Here is a 12,477-nt window from a genome sequence, read left to right as displayed (position 1 = left end):
GACTTAGACTTGTCAACAGAGATAGATAATTCAACTGTTAAAATGGAATCGATGATACAATATAAGCTTTTCAGTATGCCAGAGTCTACACCAATACAGAAATGGTCTCAACTTCATGACATGAGCAACTAGTTTCTGCCCTAAATCATTGCATAGTGGAAGGGGGAGTGGGGTGCTCTGTGGTAAATTGATTAAAGATTTAAAAAAATATTTTCTACACTCAATAATTTGGATCCTTAACATGACCCCACAGCTCTGCCCCACATAGAGATGTGCACAGTGCCTTAATGTTTTATATTTCCAGGGCTGAGGAGATAGTTCTTGATGCTGTATTCTTATAGATTCATGTTATTGCCATAGAATGATATTGTGTTAAAAATGTATAACATGCTCAAAATTAACCCCTACAGTTTTTAGGGAATCCTGGTGTGATTTATAAGAGTTAAACCTCCGATCGGTAAAAGAATGTCATAAACTGGTCAATTAGGACCTGGAGCCTGCAAGAAGTTTTTGAAATTAAAGGCAGTACTGTCACCCTTAAAGGGACTTTTTTGGTGTGTCATTGCAGGCAATGCAAAAGCAAAGGGAATGATGGACGTAGTGTTGAACATTGCAAGCTTTCATCCCCAGACAACTGATCTGGGTTTAATCCATCATCATTCTTTAGCCCACTCCACCACCCCAGTGCAGACATGGCCATATGCAAATCAATCTGACCCTGTGCCTCATGGGAACAGTCCAGCCCAAACTGCCAAGCCATGTATTCCCTGGACCGGAAACCCTCATCAGCCAGGCTATCTTGAATCCAGTGGCAAAGTGAGCAAGGGACCCACGTCTGGGCATACCCTGCCAACTTAGAGCAAACAAAGCAGAACCAAAGGGGATGATGGACGGAGTGTTGAACATTGCAAGCATCAGGCTATTTTGAATCTAGTGGCAGGGTATGCTCAGATGTGGGTCCCTTGCTCACTTTGCCACTGGATTCAAGCGAGCCTGGCTGATGACGGCTGTTAGCCAGAAAATGGTCCCAGGATGCTTGTTTCTGGTCCAGGGAAGACATGGCTTGGCAGTTTGGGCTGGACTGTTCACATGAGGCAGAGGGTCAAGACTGATTTGCATATAGCTGTGTCTGAACTGGGGTGGCAAAGTGAGCTAGAGAACGATGATGGATGAAACCCAGATCTGTGACTGGGGTGAGTGTCTGAAAAGTTTCAGTGCTCCATTCATCATATCCTTGTGTTTGCTTTTTTCATTGCAGGAAATGTCAGAATGCCTTATCACTTAATTTATATATAGGGGGAAGAGGGTCAGGCCAAATAGGCTTCTCTGCCGGACTCCCTTCTCTACTGATGTGCAACTGGTCATTTCACCATCCATCCCCCCATCTCACATAGGGATCGTTGTTTTTATGTTGCTTTATTAATATAGATAGTATCTTTATAAGACAGACCAGTGCTCATGGTGTAGAATCATATCAAAGGCCACTCACTGGTCGGCAAATCCAACATATAGATGGCTGTTTATATTATAATTATAAAAAGTCACTTGCTTATGCTCTTTTCTACACCCTATGTACAATATGGCAATTATGGATCTCCTAGTCAGTGCTCTGATATTACTGAAATGCACTACTCAACACTGTAAAAAATACGCAGAGACACAATTTGAGGTTATCACTAGGCTTGGTAGAGGAAACCCAAAATACGCATTCATTTGCTGCTAATAAAGCAAATAATTTCTGAACTTACCTATTCCAAGCAATATCAAGTGATTCATATTAAATTCTTTCAGATCTAACGGTGGGGCTAAGGGTCCCAGGCATCATTCTTTTTTCTTAAAATGATATTTGGACCACTTGCAACAGCAATATGAGCAAACAAGACTATCTAAGGGGTGGCCATGAGAACAGAATAAAATAAAAGCGTTGTTGGAAGCGGTTCATGTAAATGAGGTCCCATAAGGTTCTGAGAAGTTTATGAATGAGCTGATGGCTACAACCCATGACTTTTCTATGTTTAGTATTCAAAATGGACTAGAATATTGCAGAGTTTCTCATGATGAAATTCACACAGACAGCCCACCCTGAAAGTACAAAGTTATAACAAATCTAAAGTATCCAGAGAATTAAATAACTAAAAGGCTAAAAGGTATTACTAGAGATATAACGTAGACAAGATATTCAGAAAACGACACAGTAAATTGACATAGTCAGACACACTATAACTTTACTTGTAGGAAAGAGTGTAGAATCCAGTTGGATTTAATAGTAAAACTGAATAGTATACTATGCAGCTATAAAGCAGGACCATTGGAATGGACCTTTAAACCATTATGTCCAGATGTCAAAATTAGTGTTTGTAACCATAGAACAATAGTTCACCCTGTGAGTTAACATTAGAAGGGAATATCCAGTGAGCTAGAAGCAGACTAGTAATTATGTTTGGGAGTGATACAAGATAAGATGAAAATGGTAAAATATAAGATGACCATCCAATTTTAACATAGTTAAAACTTTCCTTACTCACCAGAAAGACGAGTTATGCAAGCCCATCATCCGTAGTAATTCCTTGTGTTTCTCCTTCTCTCGTGCCACATTAAGTGTCATGAAGTATAGCAGAGGGAAGAACATCATGCTCAGCAGAATGATGAACACCCCATGTGTGAGCGGATCAATTAATCGGATGCCATGGAAGTTCATTACTATACCAACCGCTGACTTAAGTTCATTCCAAACTGAATGACCGGTTGTGACCTAAAAAACAAACTTTTTGCTAGCAATGTTTGACATTCATTTAGTTTCAAGACAACAAAATACAGAGATCAACCAATGTACATGTTTTTATTTCTTGATTAGTCATTGCTTTTAGTCTGCAACACCTTGAGAAAACTTTACAGAATCGTAGTACAGGTACTGTATTAGTACTTCATCAGCAGAACAGGAACTGTGTTTAATGAATACTGCAATTAAAGCCCATAAATATCACCCAATAAAAAGACAGATAAACATTCTTGCATGTGTGGTACCTTAGCAATATAAAACCACTGTAGGAATTGACATATTTGATGAAAGGAAGTGACAGAATGCCATGCAAGCCTAATGTAAGGAAAAGAGACACCATTTGTTCCCAGTTACCAGGTACATGAGTGGGAGCCTGAGTGTCCCCATAGAAATGACGAGCATCAAGAGAAATCAGTAATTCCTTTCCAATTTATTTTTGATGCCTTCATTTCACCCAGGGAAGGTGAAGTCCCTCGAAGTAAGATTAGTCAGATTAGTGATATTCCTATGAATCTCATGACTGGCCCCATCACAATTAGAGACCACTCTTAGTGAAGACCACAGTAATTGAATGGTTACATAAGGAGGTGGTAAAATTGATTGATGAGGAATGGAAGATTGCATTGTTTGTAGAGAAAACACATTTACATGACACATATTTTCAATTTATTCTCATGAAATCAAATAACATGATTGTTGAATAATTGCTGAAGATGGAAAAGAAACCCAGGTCTCTGAGTGCCAAGGTCAGCGTAAACACATTAACCCATTGCAGTGTTACATTGCTAACATATGGCAAAACTAGACAGTAATACTCATCTGAGTTTTATGGCAAGGCATGGAGGCCAACATTATGCGTTATCCTCTTTATTGCCCTCTCATATCAGCTACAAGGATAGAACACTGAATTAGAACCAGTACCGTAAAACATTCCAAACATGCATAAATAATCAGGACCTTCATCCATCTTCCTTCTTTGTTGCTGCTCATGCACAGATAAGTCATTGGCTGAGTCTGAGTATTTATGGCAGTTTGAAGTGGGCTATGATAGGTTTTTATTAGGTCTGTGATATTTAAGGAGCTGTTTGTTTGGATGTATGACGTTACAACGCGACATATTACAACGCACTCCGTTACAACGCATTTTTTACAACACAGGATCCATTACATCGCATGCCTTTACAACGCATGACATTACATAGCAGATGCTATTACAACGCATGCCATTACAATGTAAGTATAAGTAAGTATATTATTTTTTTTTAATGTAAGTAATTTATATTTATTTAAATAAATAAATTAAATTATTTTTAAATAATTATTTAGTACATATATTACTTTAATTTTATTTTTAAAAGAACTTTTAATAATAAAGAACTATTTTTAATAAATAATAAAATTATTAAAATTAAATTTTTTAATTAAAATAAAAGATTGTATTTTAAAACTAAACCCTAAAAAAAAACCTGTACCCCAAAACCCAAACCCAGCCCTGAAACCTAAAAATACCCCTGTACCCCAAAACCCAAACCCAGCCCTGAAACCTAAAAATACCCCTGTACCCCAAAACCCAAACCCAGCCCTGAAACCTAAAAATACCCCTGTACCCCAAAACCCAAACCCAGCCCTGAAACTTAAAAATACCCCTGTACCCCAAAACCCAAACCCAACCCTGAAACCTAAAAATATCCCTGTACCCCAAAACCCAAACCCAACCCTTAAACCTAAAAATACCCCTGTACCCCAAAACCCAAACCCAACCCTGAAACCTAAAAATACCTCTGTACCCCAAAACCCAAACCCAGCCCTGAAACCTAAAAATACCCCTGTACCCCAAAACCCAAACCCAGCCCTGAAACCTAAAAATACCCCTGTACCCCAAAACCCAAACCCAGCCCTGAAACCTAAAAATACCCCTGTACCCCAAAACCCAAACCCAACCCTGAAACCTAAAAATACCCCTGTACCCCAAAACCCAAACCCAGCCCTGAAACCTAAAAATACCCCTGTACCCCAAAACCCAAACCCAACCCTGAAACCTAAAAATACCCCTGTACCCCAAAACCCAAACCCAACCCTGAAACCTAAAAATACCCCTGTACCCCAAAACCCAAACCCAACCCTGAAACCTAAAAATACCCCTGTACCCCAAAACCCAAACCCAACCCTGAAACCTAAAAATACCCCTGTACCCCAAAACCCAAACCCAGCCCTGAAACCTAAAAATACCCCTGTACCCCAAAACCCAAACCCAGCCCTGAAACCTAAAAATACCCCTGTACCCCAAAACCCAAACCCAACCCTGAAACCTAAAAATACCCCTGTACCCCAAAACCCAAACCCAATATAAAAAAACATAAATTAATATATTTATTTATTTTTAATATTAATTAAATTAATTAAATAATGTTAAATAAAATATAAAATAAAATTATATACTTACCTATACTTACGTTGTAATGGCATGCGTTGTAATAGCATCTGCTATGTAATGTCATGCGTTGTAAAGGCATGCGATGTAATGGATCCAGCGTTGTAAAAGTTGCGTTGTAATAGAAGTGCGTTGTAAAAGTTGCGATGTAACGGCTGTTTCCCGTTTGTTTGAATTGACACTGTGTAATATTTGGTAGAAGGAAGAATTCATTTTAAGTAAGTAAGTAAGAGTAGTGGAGAAGTGTGGCTCACTGGTTAGAAGCGGCAGACCCTGAAGCAGAGATCGGCCCGGGACCAGGGTTCAATTCCCGATGCGGCAAGGTCTTGGGTCAATGTCCGCGGACTCGATAATTCTCGCCAAGGTGCCTACGCTAACCATGGGTCCCACTCTGCAACTCTGGGCAATAGCTTGCTTAATCTCCACTACGGCCCCATCAACGCCGGGGATGCCTGGCTTCACCTTGAAGGTGCCCAGGAGGGACCATCTCACAGGGAAAGCCAGGACGGGTTCCCCAGCGGTATACAGCGTCAGGACACTCCGAGATGGAGTAACAGTGCGCTTTACAAGTATACTTACCTTTACCTTTAGTAAGCTCCCAGTTAATAGCCAATACAGAAGGGCTTAACGGGAGGGAAATAAAAACAGTCTACTGGAACATAGTAGGCTTATCCTCCAAATTCAAGAATGAGCAATGGCTTCTCTATATAAAGGAATTCCATATAATATGTTTGCAGGAAACATGAGAACCAGTAAACAATCATTTCTCCCAAGAGGGATACAAAACCTTCTTTTGCCCGGCGCACAAGGCAGCTGCAGGGAGAGCGAGGGGAGGGCTGATCATATTTACAGACCTAACATTACAGGGAAGATGGTCAGACTTGGCTTGGGACTTGGACGTTGTTCAAGGGCTCACATTTTTGAATAAAGGTTATAGGCTATTTCTTATAAATTATTATAATGTGACGGCACATGCACAGGGTTCCGCCAGCCTGTATGAACTGAATACCAGACTCACCCAGACACAGGAGCGAGGGCTAACGGCGCGACAGTTGGTTTTAGTTGGCAATTTTAACTTGTGCCCAAATTTGAGGGTGTCTCAGGGGGACTGGTCATCTTGCACGCTTCGCGATGGTCCACATATGGAGCACACTAAAGAGGGAAGGGAACACAGCGGTCTGTTAGACATGCATGCGCTAATCCATAAGATGGATCTAATTGTTGCCGATCAGGGTAAAACGGTTCACCCCACGTTTAAGGGAAGAGGATGTCATTCATTTATTGACTACATCTTTGTTTCTACCTCAACTGGTTTTAATGTCAGGTACAGCGCCTTTAGTGATCATAACCCTCTGGCCTTATTCCTTGCTGATGCATGTAGCCACCTAATTCCCCATATACTAGGAGGGGTGGTCGGGACAACAGACCAAGGCAGGAGGCTGCGCTGGACACAGGTCAATGGCAAGGCCTTTTATAGTTCTCTTTTTAAGAAAGGTGAGCAGTTTATCTTGAAGTGTTTGGATCTTGAGGTGGAAGGAGCAGAATTAGTTGAGGCTTTTGGGAGTGTTGCTCAAATAGTAGATACCTTATTAAAAGCCCCAGCTCATGTGGCCAAAAGGGACACCACAAGATGGTTTGAGGCAAAATGTTTACGGGCCTTAAGAGAGTTGAAAGCTGCCCTAAAGTTCTCACCCAGAGACAGGGACTGGGTGACCTCTTGCCGTAAAAAATATAAGCAAGCTGTCAAGGGACGCAAGGGTCAATTGCAACAGCAAGCCTGGGAACAATTGGCAGAAGCAATGGTATCAAAGGACTCTACTGCCTTTTGGAGAGTCATAAATAATCCCTGTTTTCAGGATGCAAATAAACCTGGGTTAAGTAACAACATCTTGCCGACGCAATGGCAGGGGCACTTCCAAGGACTTTACAATCATTATCCAAGTTTGGACCAGATACAGGAGCAGTATTTGGAGCAGAACACACTCCCACTCATATTTTCTCTGGGTGAGGTGAAAATAGGAATGGAATTGAGGGCTTAACTAGGAATAAGGCCCCTGGACCTGATGGGATCCTACCGGATCTTTTCCGCAGTAATGTGGATTTATGGGCGCCCCTCCTAACAAGGGTTCTAAATGCAGCAGTGGACACTGTAATGCAGGCATCATGGTCCACCACTACAATCATCCGCATTTTTAAGAAAAGTAATAAGGACAGCCCACATTGTTACCGCCCGATTTCTCTCATTGACGTGTCAGCGAAGGTTTTGGGGCGGGTGGTTTTAAGTCGGCTGGTATATTGGGCAGAGTAGCACCAAGTTATAACAGATGTCCAATTTGGATTTAGACCAGCGAAATCTACCACTGATCAATATCTCAATTTATATCTTATTACAGCCAAATACACAGTGGTTAATCCAAGGACGATGTATTTGGCATTTATGGATCTAACTACGGCCTTTGACTGAGTAAACCGTGGGAACCTATGGGCATTCATGGTCAGGCTCGGGGTGGACCCGGTAGCTCATTAACATCTTAAAATCCTTACATCTTAATACCACAGCTGCGGTCAGATATACCCAGGAGGGGGACTTAACAGAATCCTTTAAGTGCACCAGTGGGGACAGACAGGGTTGAATATTAGCACCCTTTCTGTTCACCCTATATATAAATGACCTTGACCATGCCCTGAGTGCCATACAGGCAGATACCCCCAGCATAGGTACCCGTGGGGTTACTGTTCTACTTTACGCAGATGATGCAGTACTTCTCGCTCGCACCCCCAAGGGTCAACAACTCTTAATAGATGGTTTTGTGACATTCATGGAGAATCTGGATTTGTCACCCAATCTTGCAAAATCTTATGTTATGGAAGTGGGGAAGAAGTCATGTAAATCCTAAAACTACACAATCGGTTCTCATTGCCTAGGCAAAGTACAGTCCTTTTCATATTTGGGGATTTTATTAGATGGCTGACTACATTTTAAATATCTTTTAGAGGAGAAGTGCCGAGTTATGACTAGGTGTACGGGATCAATATCGAATTTTGCACACAGGCTAGGACTTTGGACCCCAGAGCAGATTTTAAAATTATATAGCTCCAGGTGCTTTGCTAAAGTTCTATATGAAAGTGAGGTGTGGGGATTTATTGAGGCCAATAAATTGCAGGTCGAAGAGAACATGTATTTTAGGCGCCTGTTGAAAGTCTCCCAGAGCACACCAGCGCATATTATTCATGAAGAGCTGGGTGTTAGATATATCACTGACATGATGGCAGTGAAACCTTTAGTCTGTTGGGCAAAGATATGGGCAAACGAGGAGGTAACATTAGGTAGGCTGGTTATACACGACTGTCTTTCCCTTGACCACGGGCTCAAAATCCCTTGGCTAAGATATGTGAAGGAGTCCTTTGAGAAAATGGGGTGTGCAGATTTATTTTCAAATCCCTCCAACATGAGTATGCAGGATAAGGCCCTGGTCAAGGATCGGTTTTTCAAGTGTTCTTTGACACTCCGTGAGGACAGAGAGTTTGTTAAGCCGTCGGTGAGAGAACATCTAGCAGTCAAATCTACCAAGGGCATCAAACCATATCTGTCCTGCATAAGCAGTGCTCACGATAGATTTTTAATGACCCAGTTTAGGTTAAACCTTTTGCACCATGTACTACCAGAACCGGCAGGGTTTACAGCGTCCATAGAAATGAAGGGGTCCTGTGGCTGCGACAACAGGTCTCCACAGGACACCCTTCATTTCGTTTTACTGTGCCCATTTTATTCACATCCCAGAAGTCTTTTTTTTGAAGGGCCTCCCTAAGAAAGCTAGATTTAGACAGGCGCGTGTGGCATTGTTATTTTTAAAATTGGCATCTCATGCTTTTACACTTTTCTGTATTACTAACTTTTTAAGGGCGGCATTTAGATTAAGGATCACAAGGGGCTGCGGAAGCCCATAGCACCGCCATTCGCCACATTTTTACATTCTTTTAAATTGTAGTAATTTTTATCCACGTCGTGCAATATGCCTGGATCAGGTTTTAGGATGAATTAGATAACTGAGGGACATGAACTACGTGCTGAGCAAACTCCTTTATCTGCTGAAGCTGTGCTTTGTAGATTCAACTTGCTGAACCTTTTATTATGCTTGTACCTGTCACCTTTTTCTTTTAAAAATATTGTATCTTTTTATGGTATTTTTACATGCCGAATAAAGATTGTATTATTATTATTATTAAGTAAGGGGTTTAGAATGTTTAAGGGTTCAAGTTTGTCAAATGTGTTTTTTATAATTTCATTATAATTTATGGGCTTTTTATGGAAGGAAAGGGCTGGGCACACTGATAACAGATTTATTTCAATGGGACTTATGGTTAGTGGCGTTTGTGCTTTTGTTGAAAAGAAATATGAGGCTGGCAGGTTCAAACCTGCTGGGAGTGAGTGAGCTGCTCATAATTGAAGTTCAAGCGATTGACAGCTGTTCAGCCGCTTCATTATGAGTGCTGCTACTTGCTCCCGGCCGTGTGCATCTGCGTGACAAGCAATGCTTTGACTAATTCAGGCTGCCGTAATAGAGCACATCAGGTGTGTGAGTGGGGGCCATTTTGTTTTTAGAAACTATACCTTTGAGAATGGGGAATGGCAGCAGCCATGTTTTGGGTAATGAAAAATTATCATTAGAAGTTATGGTGAGTAGACACTTTGTCAGCAGGTTTGGAGGGGTTTGGATAGTTTGATATCTTTTGATAGGTGGCAGTCAGGCTTTTTTGGAGTTAATTTAAAGTAGTCTTTATTTCGCCATTATGGCAGTCTCAATTGAGGGTCAGAGTCTGGATGGGAAGATTCAGGCTTGTGTGGATAAGGCTTTCTTGAATTTGGCATCTCAACTAGGAAAAAGATTGGATGATGGTGTGGAGAGGTTAATGTTTGCCATAAAGAAATTGGCTGACAAGTAGGAGGAAGAGCATTTGTGGTCAGTTGAGGAGTCAGAGGTAAAGGCAGGTGTGTCTATTGAGGGACAAACGCAACACAGAAAAAGAAGCATCTCATTGGGAATAGGGATGAATCCCATATTGTAAGGCAACAAGTTGTTCCTGGTGAAAAAAGGAAAAGGGCAACTTCTTTGGAGTTGGAGGATAAGGCTAGAAAGGCAACAAAAAGGGGACACAGAGTGGTTGCTTGTGATGAATCATCAAGTAGTGGCGATGTTGAGATAAGCAACAATCTGATTTTTAGGATTCAGATCAGGAGAAAACTAGGATAAAGAGATAAAAGAGGGACCTCAAGAAAGCTGTAGTGGTTTAAGAATTATTGGATCCTTTTGGGGAGGACATTGTTGATCCTCTTCTTGTTAAGCATCCTTTATTGCCTCAGTAGACCCAAGCAAATCCCATGGCTCAATATATTGAGTATTGGGTCAGATGTGAATGCCAAGGAAGTGAAAACTCGAATAAGGTCAGAGTGTCCAAGATCAACATTGAGTAATAAGGTGGCTTATACCTCCAAGCTGGATCCTAAGATGGTGGTGTTTCTATATAAGTCTGGGGGGATCCTTGGAAGGGTCTGATTAAAGGCATAATGGTTTATCAGGAAAGATTGTTGGATGTGCTGGGTCCTTTGACAAAGATTTTCGATATGTGTGAGGAGGCATATATGAATAATGCACGCGGTAGTGAGACAAAATATCGAAATTAAAATATCGATATACAATAATATCGATGTTTTAATATTGATGGTATAGAATATCGATGTTTAAAATATCGACAGGCAGAATATCGTTTTTTAAGGTACGTATGTTACTAATATCGAAATGTACTAATATCGAAATTTTGTTTAGTGTTATGTATTTTATTATGTTGTTTATATGTTTGTTAAATATGTTTTGTAATGTATGTTTGAAAATTAGTAATTTTGTTTACATTTTGCGTTTTAGTATCAGAGCAGGTTGTGGGTTTATAGGGGAATAGGGTGGAAGTAATTTAATAATAATTAATTAATTAATATATTTTTGTAAATATATTTAATTAATAATTAATTGGTAATTAATTAATATTAATTAGTTAATTACAATAATTAGAGTTAATGTGCTGATATATTTAAGTTTGTGTTATTGTTAATTAATAATTATTTGGTAATTAAATACAATTAATTATTTAATTAAATTAATTGGAGTTAAAGTGCTACATATTAAATTTTTGTTATTGTAAATTAATAATTAATTGGTAATTAAATAATATTAATTATTTAATTAAAGTAATTAGAGTTAATGTGCTAATATATTTAATTTGTTGTTATTGTTAATTAATAATTAATTGGTAATAAATCATTATTAGGTGATTAAATGATGTGATTTATTTATGTGCAGTGGGTTGTGTGTTTATAGGGGAATAGGGTGTGATATAATTAAATGTAATTAATTAAAGAGATTGTATTTATTTATTGGTATTTATTGTTAATTAATTGGTAATTAATATGTGATAATTAGTTCATTTATAATTACATCAATGTAATAATATTAATTGTTATTAATTGATTAATTGAAATTTATATTAATTGTGTTTTTTTGTATGTGTAGTGTGTTGTGTGTTAAAGGGGGAGTAGTGTGGGAAGTAATTTTTACCCCCATGCTATCCAATGCTTTCCCTACTGTTGTACCCTCTGGAGCGGGAATAGTTCTTTAAATCCCTACGCTATCCAACGCATTCCCTACTGTTGCACCCTCTGGAGTGGGAATAGTAATTTAAACCTCTACGCTATCCAACGCTTTCCCTTCCTGTTGCACTCTCTGGAGTGGGAATAGTAATTTTTACCCCTACGCTATCCAACGCTTTCCCTACTGTTACACCCTTTGGAGTGGGAATAGTAATTTTTACCCCTATGCTATCCAACGCTTTCCCTACAGTTGCACCCTCTGGAGTGGGAATAGTAATTTTTACCCCTACGCTATCCAACGCTTTCCCTACTGTTGCACCCTCTGGAGTGGGAATAGTAATTTTTACCCCTACGCTATCCAACGCTTTCCCTACTGTTGCACCCTCTGGAGTGGGAATAGTAATTTTTACCCCTACGCTATCCAACGCTTTCCCTACTGTTGCACCCTCTGGAGTGGGAATAGTAATTTTTACCCCTACGCTATCCAACGCTTTCCCTACTGTTGCACCCTCTGGAGTGGGAATAGTAATTTTTACTCCTACGCTATCCAACGCTTTCCCTACTGTTGCACCCTCTGGAGTGGGAATAGTAATTTTTACTCCTACGCTATCCAACGCTTTCCCTACT

General features: G+C 39.9%; 1 protein-coding gene across 1 annotated transcript in view; it reads right to left on the bottom strand.

Annotated features, from left to right (window-relative positions):
* Positions 1-12,477, bottom strand: part of LOC144770056 (ABC-type organic anion transporter ABCA8-like) — a 2,854,033-nt gene that overhangs the window by 2,506,669 nt on the left and 334,887 nt on the right. Inside the window, exon 6 of the mRNA XM_078654287.1 lies at positions 2,526-2,752. Within this exon, the coding sequence (XP_078510413.1) occupies positions 2,526-2,752 (227 nt within the window). The remainder of the gene's footprint in view (positions 1-2,525; positions 2,753-12,477) is intronic.

This window comes from Lissotriton helveticus, chromosome 7 (genome assembly GCF_964261635.1).
Source record: "Lissotriton helveticus chromosome 7, aLisHel1.1, whole genome shotgun sequence".
Taxonomy (NCBI): domain Eukaryota; kingdom Metazoa; phylum Chordata; class Amphibia; order Caudata; family Salamandridae; genus Lissotriton; species Lissotriton helveticus.
This window is presented reverse-complemented; position numbering and strand designations above follow the sequence as displayed.